Source organism: Pezoporus flaviventris, unplaced genomic scaffold, assembly GCF_033815535.1.
Source record: "Pezoporus flaviventris isolate CSIRO_AGI_PZ_B2104156 unplaced genomic scaffold, CSIRO_AGI_Pfla_v1 ptg000002l, whole genome shotgun sequence".
Taxonomy (NCBI): domain Eukaryota; kingdom Metazoa; phylum Chordata; class Aves; order Psittaciformes; family Psittacidae; genus Pezoporus; species Pezoporus flaviventris.
The window spans coordinates 35320525-35344251 of NW_026892550.1; the positions used below are offsets into that span (position 1 = coordinate 35320525).

At 35.2% G+C, this 23727-nt stretch overlaps 1 protein-coding gene across 3 annotated transcripts in view; it reads left to right on the plus strand.

The window, feature by feature from the left end:
• The window catches only part of GLRA3 (glycine receptor alpha 3), a 74604-nt gene that overhangs the window by 22470 nt on the left and 28407 nt on the right, over positions 1-23727 (plus strand). For all 3 annotated transcript variants that reach the window (XM_061474830.1, XM_061474814.1, XM_061474824.1), the window contains exons 4-5: positions 18691-18914; positions 22137-22219. In XM_061474830.1, coding sequence (XP_061330814.1) covers positions 18691-18914; positions 22137-22219 — 307 coding nt within the window. The remainder of the gene's footprint in view (positions 1-18690; positions 18915-22136; positions 22220-23727) is intronic.

A 23727-nucleotide genomic window follows, 5' to 3' on the forward strand; every position in this document is an offset into this window, starting at 1 on the left:
AGGCTTCTCTTCACCTGGAACTAAATGAAGAAGGAAATCCACTTCTAAGAACAGAAGTGAGAACACTTAATTTGGCAACTGATTCTTTCAAACAGAAAATTCATCATTATACCATCAAACACACAAGTAAAGCCAAGGGTTGGCTTTTTTTTCATAACTTTTATTTGATAATTGTAACAAACAATTTTCAACTAGATAGATATTAGTTTCTATAGTGTTACACTTTTCTAACCTCAAAAATGTCAATTCATTAAGTTGTTTTGTTAATAATATTTTATAATTTCATTATATACAGTGTATATAGGGATGTATACTTTATTTTAAAAGTCCTTCATCAATAGAGCTGTTGCACAGGCATATTAGAATAACTGAAATAGTGATCTAGTATATTATGAATTCTATGAGTGTGGTAAATATGCTTTTTGTATGTACAGTTATAATTTGTCTATTAAAGAAAGGCAGAAGATAGAGTTCAAGAAGACTGGAGATATTAAGAAAATAAGGAGAAAGAGAGGTTCAAGTCTAAAGAGAGTAAAACTAGATATTGAACTGTGAACTGACAAAGAAAACTTAGATAATATTACTTAACATGTAAAATATACATGCTAATAACTTGGAGCACAGATTTACTCTTTAAAAATTGGTGAAAGAGGTGATATGGGCATTCTTTCCCCATAAAAAAACCTCATATATTTTGAAGAAAGGCAAACAAATACCTTTGAAAATAGTTAGATAGTAATTTGGGGACAAAGAGGTTTAAAATATAGAGAGATGAAGGAAAAACTATGAGTCTGTAAGATCCAAATATAGTAAATATTCTGAAATCCCAACAGTTTCAGGGGTCAGGATACATACTTGGAATGACAGAAGAGACTAAAAATAATTGGTGTAGCCAAAAAAAAGAGGGAAGGGAATAATCCTAAGCAAAAGCCATCCTTCTCAATTACCAGTAAGAGCAAGAAAAGACCTTTGACTTTTGAATGTACCAAGAACCTATACTTAGAAAATCAATAACACAAATTCATAAAGTCAAATATTTATGCAACCCATATCCAAAGTGATAATCACAACTGCCTGACCTTTACCCACCTTGGAATATAGTGGTAGATGTTACTGAGAAAGGCAGATAATTTTTTCCAGGTAGAAAATTACTTTAATTTGTATTTGGGAGCCTTGCCAAATTGCAAATCCCAAACAGATTGACATGTCATCCGAGGAGATTTAGTCAGGTTAGACCAGAGGATTAAGCAATATCCACATGATTAGAATAGTGTTCCATAGCTGCTTTTCAATGGCTGAATGGGTGTATCTGGTACAAACCAGGAGACAGACCACGGGGTCAGTAAAACACAAAAATCCAGCAATTAGATTTCTATAAAAAGCATATTTAGAAATACAAAGTTGCTACCAGTTTAAAAAATTGTCCTGAATTTGGGAAGAGAATGCCTGAGTTCACATCTCAAGTGTGTTTTCTCTCTATGACCATAGAATTAGAAACATTTCCTTTAAGTGTTATTTAGTACAATACTTCTATTTTATAATGGTATTCAATTCTGTTCTGTGTTGCATTGAAAGTACATTAAAACAGTTGAGATGATAGACTACAGCCTGATCTGTAAAAAACAAGTAGTATGTTACAGAAGATACCAAACCCAGGCAGAAACACAGGGTTTTTCATTCGATCAATTATATGCATTCAAAAACTGAACAATTAAGTACAACCTTGACTTTAAGAGAAATGCTGCCTTTATGATGCTGGTATTCTGTGTATAATGTATTCACTGATACACAGTATGTTTCGTTTATGGTCAGCAGCTGTTGACTCCTCAGAAAAACAAATGCTTTTATGGAGATGGGACTTTCAGTCCTTTATTTTATTAGCTTTAACTTCTTCACAACTGAACATCTGAAGATGAATATCTTCTGAAAAACATGAACATCTGTCTATCTTAAAATTACAATCAAAACCATCTTTCATTATTTTGCAAGCTGAATTTCTGCATCGTTGAACAAAAGTCACTTCACTGCAGTTCAGTATTTTACCAATCGTCACTATGTTACTATTTATTTACTGTAGTTCTTAAAATTCAGGTAGCTGTGTTCTAACATTTATTCTAAATCTTTATGCATAAAACAAGTCATTAAAACAATCTCTTAGACTCAAAAAGAGTCAAATTCTTGATAAATACTTTTTTTTCCAAACTGTAAACAAAAGAGCTCAAGTAAGAAACAAGTGCAAAATAAAACCTGGCCACTAAGTGGTACCTTGAATTCTCACTGATATTTAAAACTACCAGCTGAATAATTAGCTTTCAAGAAGTCCGAATACACCAAGCCGCTATTGCGATTGCCCTTGGCGCTGTCGGTCTCTCTCCCAGTCTCTGGTTCTCTCACTGATGACCAAAATCTTTGGGCTCCCTCTGCTGCTTTGGCTATGTATAACACAGTAAAAACAGAAAAACAATGGGTTAAAAAAAAAACAAACCTGGATCAGCTGCAAAATAGCACGGTGCCAACTTTACATTATAGGACTCTATAGTTTGCAGTAAGGAAGAGGAATTTGTCAGTGCACAATGGGAACTTACAGCATGTGGCAGAAATCAGCTTTCAGTAAGTGCATTCTCTTAAACCCATACACACCTGGTCTAGCTATCAGGAGAGACAGCCAAACCAAAGCAGCTTAATTTGGCTTACAGCAGCTAGTAAACTCTGTAAATTGGTTCTTTCTTCTTTTGGAGGTTTGCTTGGGTGTTTTTTACATTTCTTTTGACTTATTTAGAGTATGGGTTACTGTTGGGAATTCATATTCCCTTTCTTTTTTCATAGTGTTGAAAAGGCATGCCACCTCTTGCTTAGGAATTTATGTCATGTACACTCTGAGGAGGCAGAGAAAAAGTAAACCACATAATCTAAAACTCCCTCAAACAAACTTTCCTGATGGGCACAAGTTAAGGTCCAGCCTTGCCAATCTTTCTGTGCTATTGAGCCAAATGGTAGTACCAGACCTGTACATGTCTGATGATATTCACAAAGCAAGTATTTCACAGTCATCCTCTAGTCAAGTAAAACTCTTGTTTAATCACATGTATAAGGGAAAATCTACATCCAGTCTTTCTTTCTTTACATGGTGCTACTATTACGCTTTTCTTCAATCGGAATTTTGAAATCTTAAAGAATATGAGATTAAATAAAAATGTGGAAGCCCAGCATAAAATTACTCTTTCATTATAGGAAATTAACATAAATAACAGAAATTAACATCTTGCATTTTCTATTTAAGATAGTGACCTACCGAAGTACACTTAACCTTAAAAATCTGATAAATCAATAGTATTGCTTGGTCATGTTAAATTTAAATGTATATTGTCAATGTGGGAATTGTATCCTACAGGAAACCAAATAATTTTCTTATTGGTACACTGGAACGGAAATTTCAGGCTTTATCACAACAGCCTCAAAAGCTTACAGAGGGTTTGGTGGGTTGGTTTTTTTGTAGCTCAAGCTGTGCTAACCTTGTATTTGCACTGTATCTCCGAATAAGCAGTGTCAACATAAAAAGAATATACTGTTCAGTTTTACAGGGTGAGAATAACACCAATGCCAACATTTTCAGCTACAAATATTTACAGACACAGTAAAGAATACATGGAGCAAAGGCTACAGAACAGTGAGCCTAAAGAGCAGATAGCAGGCCACACCAAAAAACCTTTTATTCTAGTAAATATGACTGACCAACTTCTGCAAGGTCTTCTGAATTTTAAAGGTCAGGAACAACACTTTGGTCTTAATCCAGATTTACAGCAGTATTTACCAAGTATATATTAATATGCTTAGCATAATGTACGTGCTAAAAGTTTATTGAAAGGGACACTCATTGAGAGACCTAATGGCAAATTATAACAGTGCAGACAGTTAACACATTCAAAAGCATAAGTCCCTTACTTCTTCCTGGCACATTTTTGCTGATGTGTATTTCTTGATTTAGTCTCTAAAGAACTGTATTATCCTGAATGTTGTTAGGAAGCAGGTGATATACCTTTTTGTAGTCTAAAACACTAACAATTTTATCTTACATTTACAAATAAAATGTGCTTTTAACCTACATTAACCCACATTAACCCATCTTTAAACCATCATAATTACTCTCCTTTACAAGTCACAGCTTTTTAATTTCATTAGTTTCATCTTCAAGTGAGTATTTCTGTTTAAATTCTATTCTACCTATTCTCTTTAAATAGAGTGCTTGAAAGGAGTGTTCACTTGTATACATTGCAAAGCTTAATGCTGAAGCATTTCACCAAATATTTTTCCTAATTCCTTTTTAGTTGATTGTCTCAATGCAAGGAAATATGTGGCTTTATTTGGTGAAAATATGCTGAAAAATTCTGTGCAGTGGATGTAGTAATGCGTTAATACTGACGTGACAGACAAATACCTACATTGCACAATATTTATCTCAAATAAGTGAACATGCAATAAAGGCCACTTTATAGTTTCAAGATTACAAAAAGTATTCAATATTTTTACCTATTTGATAACTCCCTTCAATCAAGGCACGGAGAAGTAATTAAATTGTTATTGTGTCAGTTTGAAAGACAGATTATTTAACATCCTTCATTTTATCATTAACTTACCTCTGACACCCTGGGCCTGGGTTGTAGGCTCAGGAGTAGAAAGAGGTTTTTCACATTATAGTGGGTCTGCAGCTGTCCAGTTTGTTATATGTCCAGATGAATCCATGCAAATCCCCCTGATGAGCTTGCATTCTAAGCAGGCAGCATCATATCACCCTGCCCTGATACAGCATATTTTCCACACCATACGGAAGTTCTATAATATGCAAAAAAAGAGCTCCAAATCAGTCAGTTTTATAAACAACAATGGGAAATACTGTTTTATGCAGTTCTGCTCTGAAACTTTTAGTCTATTGGATGATACTACAACAGTGCAACAGCATGATGAAACAGAGAGGAACAAGGAAAAGTCAGACAATGGTAACACAGACAATTCCTGTACATCTAACCAGGTTACAAGATGTGGCATGGCACCAGCTACTTGCAACACCTGATCAAGGGTGCATATTATATATCAATATTAGGTGTTGAGGAGAAGAGGTGGTTTTAGGTGCCTATTAAGAATGAGACCAACTGGAGCTGTGCATAAAAACATGAGGGTTAGGTATCTAGTTTGCTGATAAACTGTAACAGATAGTGCAGCAGGTGGATAGATTGGTTAACACTATGCAGAGAAGAGGCTAGTACAGATAATACTGCACATGATGGTTATCAGGTACCAACAGCTGAATTTCCAAATCCTGGGAAATCCGGTTCCCTACTAACACTGAAACTCATCCTTACACCACAAGTCAGAAATGAGGAGAAATAATCTCACTGTACTTATCTCCTGGCCTTTGGAAAGTTTATGAGGATGACTGTACTATTCTATACTTTTTACTAACCTTCTCTTTCTGTGTTATCTGAATATTCCTGTATTCTTTCCTGGCATCTATACTGGAGATTTTTCTCAGGAAGTAATTACAGCATTTTGGGCTCCTTTGATGACACTGACAAAGTAAAGGAAATGCCAATTTTTCCTTTTTGATTCCTTAGATGATTTATAAATGATTCAGAAAAAAAAATATTAAAAAATAATAGACAGTGTTTGGATTGGATCCTTCCAGAATTAAATTTCAGGAATTTGGGCAGAAAATGAACTTTTCAGTGATGAAAATAGTTTTGACTCATGTTTGGTTTAGGTTTGGACCAGGAAAAATGACTACTTAAATTGATCTTTAAAAATCACCAGCAGCTTTACCTTTGCTGAAGTTAATGACCATTGCTGAAGCTGGTGGCAGGCTTCTTTCCTTGGTCCCTCCAGTGGTTTTAAAACTGTTTTCAGACGCAACTCTCCAGTGAGTTAGGGAGCAGTATTCTTGATTCCTTGGTTAACAGAGTGTGATTATGTTATTTGAAAAAGAGGCTCAGTTACAGGATGGTTTCCACGTATTTTATGTTTGGAAGCCAGTATATTCAACATAGATATACAGAAAAACAGAAATATAAACTACGAATTGAGATATGTCAGTAAAAAATAAATAATCTTATTAAAAATGAGGTTAAACTTTTTTGTTTGTCACTGCAACAAACCAACTCAAGAGCAAGTCTCAAGTTTATTTTAGATATTGTCTTGAGGACAAATTCTGCTGAAAGCTTTAGAGATACAGTGCAATTCCACCTAATAACAAAGTGAATTTGCCTGAGAAAATACTGGAAAAGCAGTCAGTTCTTGCTTCCAGGTTTTAAAACCTCCCTTTTCTAAATAGCCTTTCAATGATTTATGAAGAGCTGAAACTTTCTGTATGAAAGGAAAGTATTTCATGCAGTCAACATCTTTAGATTGACTGTGAAGTTACAGTCTAGAATAAGTGATACTGTAATGATGAAAAGCTGCTTGAAAATGTCTCAGACATTTTTGGTAGCCTTAGATGAGAGTTCTGCCACAGAGGATCCAACTCAGTATGTGTTTGCAGCATTAATGGAAATTTAAAAGTGATGCAGGAACTGAAAAGGACTATATTCTGTGCACAAACATGTCATAGGTCTGAAAAGACAGTAGCATCTACAGTAAAACAGAAGTTCAGACTGATAGCTTTTACTGACAGCAGTCATGTAATGGGCACAAACAGAGTAAAGGTGTGGTCCCTTTGCAAAAACTGAATTCCTTAAAAGCAGAATCTAGAAACCTAGAATACCAGGTTTTCACAATCAGATACTAAAATTCCCCTTTCAGTTGTCCTGACTTGTAAATTTAATTCATTTTTGCGACTGTGACCCATAATTTATATGAAGATTTTTTGGAAGAAGATGAATTGGAATAGGTTTTATATTTATTCCAGTAAGGCTTGGTGTCTGAGTCACAGCCAAATTCTGTAACACTTTCAAGAACTTGTAGCTGAAATTCAATGGGATCTTTATGTAATATGAAGAATAAATATATGAGTCATAGATAAAGACTGCTGGTTCCATTTAACATTCCCAACAGATTATCTGGATCCTAATACCCATCTGTAAGGGTAACTTATGACTAATTACAGACCTGTGTGATGCTGTAAGGGTTTCCAGACATAACTTTTATTTCTTATTTCCAGCAGACAAATATCTCAAGTTTCCCAACATCCAAGAACACTGTTTCTAGACTATGGTACATGCAGAAGACAGGCATTCTGAACTCAAGTAGAAAAGCTGCAGGACGAGGCTGACAACAGGCTTTCTCATTTTAAAGCAGACTGCTCATTGCTGATCTATTTTTGTGGTGCTTGAAGATGCAGCTCTACACCTACAAAATAAATTAATTGAAAAGAACTGCATACAGACTTTTACAAAGAAACACTGATTGTCTTCCTAAATTTTAGTAGGTTTTTGTCATTCAGTTGAACAAAAGACCAAGACATGATACATAAACACTTTAGTACTCTTTGCCAATACATAAATCCACAAACAAATGTTTTCAGTAATGAACAACAGCAACAACAAAATGTTAAATGTTGAATAAAATCTCCAAGATTCTTCATGAAAAACAATCACCAGTTTATAGTCCCAGCTGTCACACACAACATGGAAGATACTCTAGTACCTCAAGGCCTAGTGCTGAAAGCTGAGTGGCTTTATCCACCTGTTCAAGCTGGGCATCCGCAAAATCTCTCTTCAGCTACCACCAGACGTATGCAGTGTCTTGTGCTTTGACTTCCTAGTCCTGGGTGAAATGTCAAATCAGGTATACTACTATCAATACCAACTTGAGGTATACCAAATTCTGTAAATGTTTTAGAATACAGCACTGAGAGATTGTTTCATTGGTCTAAGGAGCAGGCAGCATGCTGGGCCATGTATTTTTAAAGTTTTACTTACATTGAGGGAAACCTACCTTCACATATTTTTACCTCATTTGAAGAAAAGAATGAATCCAGGCTTGCAGTTGCCTTAGTACTCTAAGCCTAGTAGTAATTTTTCTATTTTAGCTAAAATAGATACTCCCCAGGATAGATGTTATAATCAACTCTTCCAAACATGCTATGGGAAATACTTTTCCCCGTCTGATCCATTTTAACAAACATTCTTTAGATCTAAAGATAAAATCTTTGTATAAAAAAAAAAAAATAAAATTTTACAATACAAAAACCTGAACAGCCCAATTTAAAGACACCATATTTTCCATTTCCCCATAGCTATATATTGCAACTAATAAGAACAGAAATCTTGAAGGGACCTCTTACATGATCAGTGTAAGTCTTTACTACTGCAGTTAATTTTGCTTTATAATCCTATTCATCACCGGTTCAATTTTGCTTTATAATCCTATTCATCACCTATTCTAATGCTGTCTAAAACCCATGGTTTCTTTACATGTCAGCCCTTGTGAAAAGTTCTTCCAGAATCTTTATCTCCTCATTCCAAGGGAGACTTAGCCTTTAGCCAAATATTTATGTACTCTGTTTACCTACACCCATCTGATCATGTCCTAGAAAAGCTGAAGTTCACACCTCCGATTAATTCTTACATATGTTTGCTTACATTGACTTTTCTTTTTCTGCCTGCTTTTGTACAGCATTGCGTTATAAAAGCCTATGTCATTACTCTCATCCCATCCAGCATTTTCTTACTTACTTTTACATTTTCATATTTATCTTTTCAACCTGTTTGAATAGGAGCTATCAGGTTAGCAGTTGCTGAAGGTCTGTATCCTGCTATAGTGATTACAGCATTACCCAGAAAAAGACTACTAATTTGCAAGCTGAGATCTACTCAGTCACTATTACAGAAAAACTGAGTATCTGTAAAAAGATGATTGTGGCATCACTACATAGCTCTGTTCACACTGTATGAGGTATGCTGCTTATATAAAGTTTTATATTTTGTTGCAATCATATAAGAAGATTAATTCCATTGAGGTTATAAGTATGTAACACTCATAATTTTTTTTAACGTATAAGAACACAGATACCATGTAAAGACATAGTAAAAAAAAAAAAAGCAAACAAAAAAAAAACAACAAGCAAAAAAGGACTAGGCCAAAAGAAATAGTTGTTCAAACATCTTTAGTGTAGCTGCCTTATAATGTGTATTTAAGCAATGGAAATTAATCTCATCATGATATAGGGGGATTTTGTCCTTAACTCCCATTAGCACTAATAGGAGTTAAGTCCATAAATCCCCATATATCACTGTAAGAATATAGCCTTTCTCCCTTGTTTTTCCATCAACCTGTAATTTACTAACACTGTGTTTACAGAAACAAACACTACAGTTATCTTTAGAATAACGGTTACATTAACATGAATTAAAAAAATTAAGGATTCTTCAATTGTCATTTTTGTTCCTGGTTTCTGTTCTCCAGTCTAGTAAATACGTGCTGGAAAACTTCTCCAGTACAAATGTCTTACATAAAGCATTAACCTGGAAATTCTTTCTTTGAATAACTTTGAGTTATTTTGGCATCATTTAAAAACTCAGTTCTGTTCTCATATCTTCATTCTATTGTGAATACTTGCTACTTCATGCACTCTGGGTGTGCATTTTTAATTACAATAGCCAAAGTAATCATTTAGCATGAAAGAGCTGTGCACTCACATATTTTATACATCATGCTCATATTGCAAAGAAATATCCTAAATTGTATCCCAAAAGTTGAAACCATCATATAATACTTTAATATTAAACTATAAATTTATACCGTTTATCAAAAGAGATGGTAAGAATATGTTTCATACATAGCTATTTTCCATGAATACACAGCATGTGATCAAATATGGGCATTAGCAGCTGGTAGAAAAAGAAGTATTATGAGACTGTGATTCAGGCTTTACTTTTCTTCAACTGCCAATGGGATCAGCAAGGTGTGGTCTGATAATGCATTTTAACTGACATGCCTCTCCCTGTGTCATTACGGGCATTATAACAATTGTGCTGGATCTCTTTTTTTTTTCTATTTTTTCCCCCTAAATCCTCCTAGATTCTAATACCAATTTATACAACGGTAAAACTCAGCATCTCTGAGAGAGATGGCTTTCTTCAACAGTGCAAAATAACCTGTGTGTCTTGCTTCTCGCATAGACTTCAGCAGGCCGAGTTAGTTGACTAAAGCACAATAATTGGGTTCTGTACCTTCTTTCACTCCCAAGTAATTTCCTTTGTCCCTTCAGCTCATAAACCATCTTACCCAGGAAGCACTACCCTGCCATCTAGATTCACTATACAGGTGTCTCAAAACAGGGATCAACAGACTGCCACCTTCCTCCCTCTCTCCAAACCATATGTAATCAATCCTAGCTCACAGGCTTCTCTGCTCCTCTGCCTCTAGGGCTCCAGTTTGGTGAGGCATTTATTTTCTCAACAACTTCAATCCAGGGCTTTGACGCAGCAAAGCCAACAAGCATTAGCTCCCTGTAGCTGCAGCCTTTTCCACAACTTGGAAAGGTCCCAGATTGGAAGCCTTTACAAAATATTATCAAACCCTAGAAGCAAATTTAATCCCATATCTTTCATTTAAAAAACAAACAAATAAACAAAAAAAAAAAAAAAAACAGCAAACAAAACAAAAAGATAAAAAAAAAAAATAGGAAGCTACCTCCTCGAAGCATTTGTTAGACATTGTGAGCCATTGTGAACAGATATTGACCAAACACTATCACAGTCATAAAGATATTGAAGGTAAATTAAAAACAAATATTTTGAATACACATAATGAAAAACAAGTATGTGTTCACTATTTCTTCTTAACCTGTTTTTACTGATAATAATTTAACAATAATCTTCAAAAGCACTTCTGGGGAATCTGAATTTATTCCCTTGCTTTAAAAAATAAGCTGTCTTTGCATTGCCTGATCTTTGAGTCACTAGATTTGTTTTTCGGTTAATAGATTTCCAGAACGTAAATGTACAGGAACATATAAAAGCCAATATATCGGCATAACACTACTGGTTAAAGAAGATTGTTAGTCTGCTTTCCCTCTACAAACATTGATACAATATGTGGGATCTGCCACAGCCTTCTTTTTAGTTCTTTTATAGACTTAAATTGAATAAGGGTTTAGCTACTTGACTCGTAGTAAAATTGACGGGATAGAATACTGAAAATTTGATGTTTCTAGTCAGTCTAATAAATAGTTCTCTGGTTTGCAATATATTTTTCCTTATTTTTGTTAATTTTATGAAGTTGGCTACTCTATAGTTATAGAAAACAGTATAGAAAATACATCATTTGCATACCTTGATATAATCTATATTATATAGAATATAGAATACATATCTATATAAAACCCAACAGTTTTCAAGGTATATGTTTATACTTTACACTTGTTAAGTTTTTCATTGATTTTGGATAACTTCTTTGCAGATTTTAAATATTTATACTAGACCTTTTAATGTAACAAGACTGTTTCCCAGCTTACCAAAAAGCAGGGAAAATGATTCAGATTTGTGTCTGTGACTACTGTTCTGGTAAAACTGTAGTATTACAAACTATGGTACTTGAGATATATCAAAGTAAGATTAGGACTGGCTTTTCAATTAGTAACCTCTACTTCCCCCTTCATAATGGACCTAGAGGATGATTTCAAGTACAAGTTTTTAAGGGAGATTTCTACTTTTAGCCCATTCAGTCAATCATTGAAACCAGTCATAATCTAAGTGTTAACACATAAAATGTATTAATAAATAACACTGTGGAAAAATATAATACCAAAGCCTCATCTGAACAAATTAATAACCTCAGAAAAGCTCAACTTTTCACTTAACAAGAAATACTTTCTGCTGGTAGAAAAGGAATCTTCGGGGACACATCGTCTGCAGCAAAAAACCCAAACCAAAACAAAAACACCCCAGAATCTTTTGTCAACTGAGAACATAGCAAAACTCTACGGAGAGGCTTAGTGCATGATGTTTGTTCATGTAAATGCCATGCACATTTTCATCTAATCCCTTATACTACTGCTTGAAATTTAAAGTGCAAACATTTTAAAAATCCCTGAGCTAAAGCTTAAAAAAAGCAATTACACTGAACAAGTTGAAAAATGTGATTTTAGAGTAATGCATTAGGAGTTGAGAACACGCGACTTCCATGAAAAATGGAAGTAGTCAGTCAGTCTTCAGTTAACAAATTTCTAGGACATGCAATAAGAGCTGTGACAAATGTTATTACACAATATGTCAGTACTGTGTTTAATTACTTTCTTAAAGTGTAAACATCCTAGATATTAACTGGCTTACTGTCTTTGACTTTTGATATGAAGATTATTTGTGAGCACAGAAACTAAAATACAACCGTTCCTACTCGTCATGAACCAGAAAAAAAAAACAAAAACCAAAAACCAAAAACCAAAAAACTACTAAATCTGTCCATTTTGCAATATTTCAATCCTAAAACCTGGAAAATAAGTAGGTTCTGTGGCACAATACTGAATTCAACAGATTCTCAATGTTTTGTAATAAAGACAAGGGAGTCAGATGCCAAAAATCCAGGAGTTCTCACAGAAACTACTAACTATATTCTTCTTTTAACTATGGGTTGAATGGCAAAGACTGATAGCTCTGTACTAATAAGCATCCTGTAAGTGGGCCCACACTTTCAATAAGGGAAAGACTGAACAGGAATAGTGACAGAACAGTTCTTATCCTCCAAATCCATAGCAGTGATGATAAATGACATATTACTCAACTCAGAAGAAAACAGTAACATACATCCCAGGCAGAACACCAGCAGAGATCACACTACTTCAGAATCAAAGGTTATGAAAGCAGGTGACACACCTAGGAAGAGTACTTGGTGCACAAGTAGTGCATATACTTATTTGCTGAACTCTGAATTTTTATTTTGTAAGGGAATCTGAGATATAATATTACAGGTAGCAATTTTGAAGTCCTAATTTTAGGAAGTTCTTTGCCAAGGATGTTCTGGTTCTATTGACTTCAATATGAATACTGCTAGGCAGTCATTGGAGTCAAACTCTGCAAGGGAATTAGGAAAAATTTAAATAAAACTTTAACAAAACTATTCACAGGACACCCACCATGATACTTGGTCGTTCAGAAGCACAAGAAAAACAAAACAAAACAGAACACCAGAAAGATTAAAAATATTAACATACACCTTAAAATCTGCATTTATACATCCATGAATAAAGAAAGAGAGAACTCTTCGTTCGAAATCCATCAGCAATCTTTTCTGAATAGCTCAAATAATTTCCTAAATCTTCCTAAGGTCAGAGGCAAGTTAGCCCTCACTCAAATCCCCAAAACATCTGGCCTGTTCTACTTAATGGAGGGGTGAGAATACCCACAATTTTAAACTAGTCTAGGATTAGAGCTTTTATCCAGGAGCTCAACAGGCCCTACTGCTCATCCTCAGCCAGCAAGGGCTTAAGTTTAGAGATCCTAATCAACAGCAAAGTGCTTAGCCAACTAACTTCAGGCAGGACTAGACAGGAAAGTTTTCTGTACTTTCATGTGAGGAACTTGTCTTATACAGCAAAATTTCAAGAGTCACAAGATTAGAAAGAGGAAGATTTTCTCTTAAGGCCCATCAATAAGGACATGAGGGAGCAGTTATGTGGTTCTGGAAAATTTACAAATCTGTTTCTTACTGATGGAGTCGTACAGTACTGCAGTTGCTCCCAGCTTCTCTATGGGTTCCGTAATTCCATATTGAGAACAATAAGGTCATCCTTCATTTTACTGCCAAAAGCTGATCTGGAAAGAAATATTCCACCTATGGAATTATCCAGGGACTGATCATCAGGAAGGATTCTGTGAGTCAGACAAACTCATAATCAACAGCATATCTACATTGCTTCTTGTAATGAATGCCCTACAGCTCTTCAGTACAGAAAAGCATGTTCTTAGGGATGTTTGGCACTAATCAAATCTTAGTACTCTGACACAGATTGGATGTGTCAATTAAAGTTAAGTACTCAGCAATCAATTTAAATCACAACTAATTTCTCTTTAGCTGCAATGGTATATCTCTGACAGATTAATGAGTTACAGTTTATGGTGTAGCATGGAATCTGCTGTAATTTTTTTTCACTCAATTGAACTGCCATAGATATACGCACTATCCTTGCTGCAGTTCAGACCTGCAATAATGCAGAGATGTAATAAAAAAAGTCCCCTTATTTGCAATAATAAATCATGCCAGTGAAAACATCACCATTGTTTATTAGCATGACAAGCAAAAGGATGAGCCATTTCACTCTAGCCTAAATTTTTTGATAATTAAGGAAGTTCTTGTCCTTAGATTTAAAATGTTTTCTCCCTCTAGTATTTACCCTTCAATATATTAATAGATATCAATCAATTAACTCATAAATTCTTTGTACTACTGATTTTTAAAAAAGCAAACTTTTCCTGACTATTTTCAACAGAACTGGCTATCCTGTGCAGTCCTACATCATCCTTTTCTGCACCTTCTTCTATATATTCCTTTTCTGACCATACATGACTACAGAATGGGCCTCATCATAAATAATCTCAGTAATCATGAGGAAATATGGGAGAATCCTTCAGATTATACAAACTATATTTACATTTTGTTTATATTTACATGTCAGTGTAAATTTCAAGGGTCTTCTACTTTGATTTTGCAATGACATTGGTAATCTGCATGGAAAATTACTTAGCAATTTCAGGGGCTTAAATTTAGATACTTGTGTTTCTATATTAAGGATATTTTATCAAGGCATATGGAAATCATTAGCTAAATAGCTTTTGTTCCAGTCTGAAATTTTCAGTTATGTAAAGGAAAACTAAGGAAACTCCATCAATTTACCCAAATTCAGTTACCTGAAGTGCAGGCACAGTGTTTAGAGCCAGTGAAGAAATCTGAAATGGAAAGATGTTATTACCACAAATTAGCAATATACCACAGAGCATCCTCTCTAATTATATTAGTCAAGGAAGCAATAAAAAAATGTCAAAGTATATTGTAGATGCATAAGGCAACCACAGCATTTTGTACAACAAAGACCAAACATTTTTTTCATTTACCCAAGAAGGAAAATGGAAAATGAAGTGAAAAATGCTCTACATATTTCTTCGTCTTTTGGCATACCAAGGATGTTGTTCTGAAATATGAAATTACTAGTACTATTTCACTAGCAACTGAATACCTGATAAATCAGCATCTGACAACTTGGGGGAGGGAGGGTGGATAAAGAGAGACCAAATAGTCTCATTCACTGTGGCGTGATAAACAAATTCAATAAATTAAATAACTCATTATAATTATAAAAGTATACTTATTTTGAAGTGGCTCTTCAAGACATTGGTTACTTTTTTAGGCCAGGATTCCCTTGGATCTTATTTTTCCTGATACATATCCTTCTCCCTTGCGACACCTGCATAAACCATTTAAATCATCCCTTGTTTCCCCCATTACTCTAGTAGTTCTCTAGATTTTTACCTTCTAATTTTCATTCCTTAGCAGCAGGTAACCCTGCTAATTTTCATTCCTAACTTCAGTCTTCTTGTGAGCAGCTCTTTCCAGTACATCTGTGGTATCTTCTTAGGAATAGAGGATAATATCCAGTTTTCATTACAACAAAGAGCCACAGTTATCAAATTTAAAAGAAAAAAAATCTTCACAAAAACAATATTTCTCATGTTGTTCATGTGAAGAATAATATGAGAAAAATAAAGCAATAAATTTAAAGTGGCTTTAAATTTACTCTTAGAAGTGTTCATAGAAAGTCCATAAGATTTTCATGTTAAAATTTTAGTGAACTAGATCAGATAAAGCTAGAATCATTTTATAATGTTATGCAAAAGACAAGTCTAGGTTTCACTTGGATACATCAGGCAAAATTGTAACAGTATTTAAAACTTCAACAAGTAGAGCTCTGGAAGATTATTCATTTATGCATGAAGATTTGATTATTTGGTTCCAATGGCAGCATTCAAAAATTATGACAGCAGGTGATATGCAATGTTCAGATGAAAGGCACATTGGAAATTTTTATATATCCTTCTCTCAGATCTAGAAGGATTCCACATACAGTGCAGATCAAATAATACATTAAAGAAACCAGTAATAGTCAATTAATGAGGATTTGTGCAGAAATTTCCATTAGGCAGTCTAGCTATATTCTGTATGCTGTGGGAATATAGCTCTACCTGTATCAGTATAATGAAGAAGAAATCTGTAAGCACTTTAAATTTTACTATGTGTTGGAAATTGTTAATTAAAATGTTAGTACTAGAGTCCATAATAGCCTCAGTCTCGGCTTCAACAAAGCACAATTACCTGGTCCCCCAATTTTTATTTTGCTGAGCCCTGTGAAGCTGATGAACAGAATCCTGACCCTGTAAGAAAGTTCACCCTGTGGCTAAGGGTTTCAAAGGACCGTGGATCAAGTGCAAACCCATAAAGACTCATTCTATAGAACCAGGGTACAGCAGCTGTTCAGACAATGGTAGCCTTCAGGCTCTGGAAGTCACCACAATTTAAACGATGATTTGATGATTTCTCTCTCCCCTCAAGGAACCTCCCCAGCACACAGTTATTTGAGCTGGGAGTCACCCCCTCCAGGCAAGCAGCACGTGAGAATAGCAATCCTCTTGCAGGGAAACAAATCAATTCTGGCAGTTAAATTCTGGTCTCTGTGTTTACATCAAGAAACTCTACTTGTTTAAAGCAGTTTAACCTTATGCTCACAATGTGTAATTATAAACTGAGACTATGAATTCTTGTCTTTCATACAGTAGCAATCAAATATATATCTTTCCTTTTGATAATCAGGAATTTCTTTTCGTGAATAATGACAGCCAATTTAAGTCAGACTTGTCAAGGGAAAGAACCATGAAAAATAGCTTCACTTGTTTCAATGAAAAATTTAACTAAGGTTCTTTTCATCTTAAGAGCTTGAAACAATTTAAACCAATAAACTTTATGCGAAATGCCACACAGAATAGCTTAATAGAACCTTGAACAGATTCCTCCATTTGTCTTTCTCCATCTTCACTCAGCTTTCTGCTATACATTTTCCACCTATTCTATCTTAGATGTTTGAGAAGTCTCATTCAGAAATTCATCATATTCTACAGAGAAAAGTAGAATAAATAGGCACACTTTGGGTTATAAAAATTTACAGGTAAAGCTTAGGTTTGGCTGAAGTGCAGAGGAAGTCCTGAGAGCTGCAGTGCTCACACCCAGGGCCCCAGGTTTAGAGCTAGTGTTTCCTTCAGTGCAAGCTTTACACATGTTTGGGGCAGATAGTAGAGCCATCAATCTTCCCACATCCTGCTTCTTCCTCACCTTTGATTTTATACAGGAATTTGGAAGGGGAACTGGTACTATGTGGTATTTGAGATATCATACAAATAAATAAGGATATGTCATGGGATATTATGTTTTCTTGCTGCATGGAAGAAAATAAAAGCTAAGTTTTATGAACACTGAGCACAGACTTGTCTAAGGGTTTTGGCTTACTTTAGAAAAAAAAAAAAACCTAGCTCTGTTTTCTTCACAACATGTTGCTAATTATTAAAAGTACCAAGAGTTTCTCTTAAAACATTTTTATGGCTCTCGAGGCTGCCACAAGCCAGAAAAAGAGGGGAATTTTCTCTTAGTCCTTTTCTGAAAGGGGGGGGTTAAAAAAATAATTCATTCCTTAAAACAAGTAATAGCCTTTAAAAGTATAGTTCCTATGTCCTTATGCTCAGTGTCTCAATTCTCTCAGTTCTTGAGATGCTAATATAATGAGATGCTAACATTCACTTTTATTAAAAACAAAGACTTTCACCTTTCAGTGATAAAGTTTGAAGAATATGTGCAACCATAAATACAACATTGTCTCTGACAGAGAGTATATACAACTCCAAAATTAATTCCAGGAGTTTAAAGCACTCCAATTGTCTTTTCTATAAAAGCACCCTTGATTAAGACAGGACTATCTGTAGGAATTAAGCTGACTCCACTTGTACCTAAGCTAATCTGTCATAAGGATTTATATGATCTTATACATGGCCAGGTTGGATGGAGCTCTGAGCAACCTGGTCTAGTGGAAGGTGTCCTAGCCCATGGCAGTGGGGTTGGAACTGGATCTTTAAGGTCCCTTCCAACCAAACCATTCTGTGATTTTATGATCTCCAGCTATTTGAGAGGAGGAACATGCATCCTCCTCAGACAGTTGTCTGGCAACTTACTTCTCACACAATTTTCAACAGGGAATTGAGGCACAGGAAGTGTAAGTGATGGGTCCAAAATATGTAAAGATTAGAGAAACAAACAAAAAAAAAAACACTTCCCTTATAGTGGAACAGATTCTCACTGCAAAAGAAAGAGAAATGGGAAAGCCCCAGCCAGGAGTTGGGCAGAAAAAAGTAACTCCATAAAACTCTTTTTATGCTTCTCTCATTTTGACTTCAAGACAAAGTTACTGTAACGGTAAAGATATATGGAGTTTTATGAACTGTACATGGAGGCTGGATTTTCTTAGCTTGGGATTTTTCAATAGCCCTGAAATACATCTTTATTCTTATCCATTGTGTCCCCACTAATACAAATAGGTATCATGCTGGTATTCAGCTAAGTAATACTTTTGTCATCCACAGATGGACAGGGGATTACGTGGCTAGGAAATGAAATAAAAGCTAAATCCCTATGCTCAATAAAGCCTTGCTTGTTTTCTCTTTCATTCAGGATTACCGAGTGAACATCTTTCTCCGACAGAACTGGAATGATCCACGCCTCGCATACAGTGAATATCCAGATGACTCTTTAGACTTAGATCCATCCATGTTGGATTCAATTTGGAAACCTGATTTGTTCTTTGCTAACGAAAAAGGTGCCAACTTTCATGAAGTTACAACAGATAATAAATTGTTGCGAATTTTCAAAAATGGGAATGTACTTTATTCCATCAGGTGAGTCTCTAATCAAATGATTATTTTTTTTGCAGATAGAAGCTCAAAAATGTACCAAAGAAATCCTAATGGTTATGTTCGGTTGCTAGTCATGCAGAGCTATATCTGAAATAGTTGTGAGTTTTGAATACAGATTTTTATCATCATTCTGTTCATTGTTAATACTAAAATTGAAAATGATTCCTCATTAGATGCACATAGTAAAAATAGTAAGAAAAGTATATTTCCCATTTTAAAATACAGATACTGAGCATAGTGGAACTAGGACACTTGCACAAAGCAAATAATCCTGGAATGGTACAATCTGAACTGGCCTATGTATGAGTTTCACATGCTGTAGCCTCCAAATGTCATGACAATCCAATTTTATTTAATTTTCACCTTTTTGGATATTTCAGTTGCACTTCAACATGGAAACATGACCTGTTTGAGGAAGCATGACATTTAAAGAATAGATCACTTACTGCTGGAAATGGAGAGAAAAGTGGGAAGTAAACTTTTGAAAAGGTTTAAGAAGCAGTGAGCAGCAATCATAAGTATTGACAAAATCTAGTTATCCTACTTCTTTTCTCTTATCTTCTTACCACTTTCCTTTTATTGATACTGACGTTAGTAGGCCTTTTACCACTACCTTCAAAAACCTGATCTAGTGAGAAACACATCAGATATAAGTATACTAAAGCCCCATTAGATATGGTATAGATTTGGTATTAATACAGTGATCTACATGTGCAAAATGTTACACTTTTCAAAGTAAATAAGCCTCTCGTCCAGTTAGCGTTTTGCTTCGCATGTTTTTATGACACTGCATTAATAGGTAATTGGACTTTTTGAAGAGACATCAGGATCAGGAATTTGTGAAGCAATTTGTATACTAAAAGAAAAACAAAACATCTGTGACTTGCATGGATGTATCAGTGGCAAGGGAGTCTCCTCCTTCCTTGTAGTGCAAGTGGGCAGTGTCTTGCCACGCTTACATAGGAAGAAAGGGTTGGGTTAAAATTCCTGTGTTTCATATCCAAGAGGAGGTTAGCCTGCCAGTCTGGGAACATAATCATTCTTCAGTGTCACAACATGTATTCTGTCACTAGAAACAGATGGAAAGCAAGTAAAAAGGATTCCTTCTCTGGACCCAAGTAGAAAGAAGAGGTAAATCAATTATCTCCAGACTGTCTGAATCACCCTGAGAGGCACTGGCAGTTTTTCCACTCTAGTCAAATAACTCCTCCTCTTTATCCCACTCCCTCCAGATACATACAACACAGGGTGTAGACACCACCACTCAACTGAAGCAAGTTTGGATTGTAATTTCAATAGAATTCAGACCAAATTCAGGGTCACATGAAATGGGAGAAAGAAAACAAACATGAGAAATTTATAATACTAAATTATAAAAGCAAACACTGATGGTGATGAAAGAAAATTATAGCTCTTGTGTTTCTTATGGAGACAGAAACTTTATGTTGCCATGATTTAATTAAGAAGTATTATAATTTCTGAAACAGATTTAAAATCATATAACCGCCTTCTAGCTGAGTCAGTTCAGCTTTTGATGAGGGGCAACATGTTAATTGCTAACATGCTAGATTTAATATTAAAAGGAAAAAAAAAAAAATATTTCTAAATTTTCCTTTCATTCCCTAACAATTCCTCCTCCCCTAATTGCATTGGAATTATAATATTCCCATGAAAATAATAAGGTTACAGTCCTTGATTCAATGAACACCTGAGTACCTACTGAAGCACAAAGCAAAGTCCAGGTGCCTCTTCTCTGAAATTACTTGTCATGTTATAAGCCTACTAGTCAGATTTTGTATATGGGACCATTTTTAATTGCATGGTAATAGGGTCTGGGTCTGAATTCCCTCCTCAGGCTCTCCCCCTGCAGCTCTGTCACTGGCAGGCTAAACAGAAGTTATAGTACCAAAGAATCAAGAAGCTTTGGAGAGCAAAAAAGAAAAATGTAAGAAATACACAGACACCCTTCCTACCTAATGCCCACTTCCCTTTAGCCCTAATTCCAAAAACAGGGGAATGACTAGTGTAAGGTTTTTGGAGAACATTCTATCAACTGATCTGATAAACAAAGGTGCAGTCATGATACTGGATGATGAATGGATAACTAAAGAACAACAATGAGGAAAAACATATACCTTTACCTCTTAGAACCATAGAATCAGCTAAGATGGAAAAGACCTTTATGATCATCAAGTCCAACCATTACCAAGACCACCATTAAATCATCTCTCTGAGGGCCTCATCTGCATGCTTTTTGAGTACTTCCAAGGATGGTGATCCCACCACTGCCCTGGGCAGCCTGTTCCAATGCCTCATTACCCTCTCTGTGAAAAAGTTTTTCCAAATATCCAGTCTAACCCCCCCCGGCAGAGCTTGAGGCCATTATCTCTTGTCCTATTGCTTGTTACTCAGGAGAAGAGACCAATCCCCAAGAGACTGATACTCCCTTCAGGTAGTTATAGAGAGCAATAACGTCCCCCAGAGCCTTCTCTTCTCCAGACAAAACAACCCCAGCTCCGTCAGCTGTTCCTCATAAGACTTCAGAGAATAAGTCTTCACCAGAAACACCAGACCCTTCTCCCGAAGTGCTACTTTAAAGATAAGTTACTGTATTGACATAAAAAGCAAAAATACCCGTTTTGCTTATAGGCTGCAAAGTATTTAACAGGAAGTATCAGGACTAACATGAAACACAGATGCAGTTCAAAATTACAGGCATGTTTCAGTGTGCCATCTGTATCATAAAATGTTATCTTAAACCTTTTGTTGGCAAATTAAGCACCTTATTTTAGAACAATAACACAGAAATTACTTTGCCATCATGATTTGCAGCTGACATCTGTTATGAAATTCTTGTAGGTCTGGGTGAATTTTATGTTTGAAACACTGTACCAGTCCAATAATTCTGCTGTAACACAAAAAACATGCTGTTGTTGAATTCCTTAAGACCTCTCATAGATTTAGGCAACCCCACTGAAAAACTGCTTTTCTGAAAGTCGGTCATAATTTTTTTTCCACATCATGAAACTAAGCTGAGTGAAATGGCTTCAGATATTCTATAGCCCTTTTGAGAGTTTTCTAATTAAAAAAAAAATGCATTTTCTTCAACTATTAATGATTTCCAGTATTTTCATGAATCCTTCCTCTGCACTTCTATGGCATTTTATGATATATTATTAATACTTTTTCTTTGTGTTCTTTCAGATTGACTTTAATACTGTCCTGTCCGATGGATCTAAAAAATTTTCCAATGGATGTGCAAACGTGTATAATGCAGCTGGAAAGCTGTAAGTTTGTGTAATGTATTATCCTATAAATACATTTTCAGGGATCACAACAGCTATGCAGGAGGTAGATAAAACAAATTTTCAAAGAATCTTCTATTTTACCAAAAGAATCTGTGAAACATACATGATTTTCAAAGAAGGCATTATTTCATCCTTACTTGTACAGAAAATCTGAAGTTACTACTGAACTTAAGTACCCAGTGCCAATTTATTTTTATGTAAAAACTTATGCACATAGGAATTCACCATTAAGTCTTCCCTCTGTTCACACATACAGGGGGCAGTAATATGGAAGAGCATAAATGAAACATAAGGATAACTTAAAGAAGTGATTTATACGATTTACGTGAATATCCCCAAATCAGTAATAACTCAGTGTCCTAAAAAGCTGGAAACAAGATGATACATATTAAGTTCTTGCTCTGCAGATTCCTGCCCTAGATCTTCACCATGCCTCCATATTCTAGCTACATATATATAGTTTTTACCTAATCCTAGAAGGGATTAGGAAAAGTGTTTATTACAAAAGAGAATTGTAGAAGACTGCAAAGAATATATATGCATTTATGTATATGCCTATGCACTGTAGCTACACAGGATATATCACTTACACAGTTCTCATCCCCTCAACTGGGGCAGCATCTTGGATAAGTGGGCCAGCCCCAGAAATATTTTGGGAAGGGATGTAGTGCCCTTGCATTATAAGGAGGAGGAAGTCCATACAAGGTATCATTTAGTGAGGGATAAGATGTGAGTATGATCTGACCATCAGTCATAACACTGGAAAAAATCAGCATCTTCTGAAGACTCTAGACTTAAAGGAATTTGTAGCAGCACAGATGGCTTGACATTGACACCACGTTGCAAAACACAGAAAGAAAAAAAGACCTAAGAGCTTTCTCTTGCAGAGAAGATCCAAGAGTTTGCCCAAACCTGGTGTTACACTAGAATTTCAATGAAAAAGGTAAAATTACAACTCCACCTATTTCAAATAATCTCTTCGTAAAGCCTTATTTTGCATTATATACAAATATCATGAGGAGAGCAGAGAAGGTGAAACCAGCTTAGATAAAACAGGCTTTGCAGAATTAACTTTCAGTTAATAGCAATACTTTTTATGTGAAATTAAATTAGCATCTGTTAACTCAACCCGTCATACAGTCTACTTATCTCCCTCGGTATCTTGCTTAGAACTTAAAGTGGATGGAAAGCATAAAACAGATATGCCATTTCAAGGCACAGACACACAAAAAGTCAAAACCAAAGGTTCTGTCTGATGCCATGATCTAAGCTAACACAAGATGTGTGAGGAGGAAGGCACAGATATGCATTAAATTCTAATATTCCTTGTAATAACAAAGTATTTGGAAATTGCCTTTTCCCCCTAATTTATCTATCAATCAGTAATTATCTATCAATCAGTACGTCGCAACTGTTTGTAGCATAGATAATGCAATGCTTTTACAAAAAATTTCAGGGTGAGTATGAAAGCCTGTTCTGACTTCCAT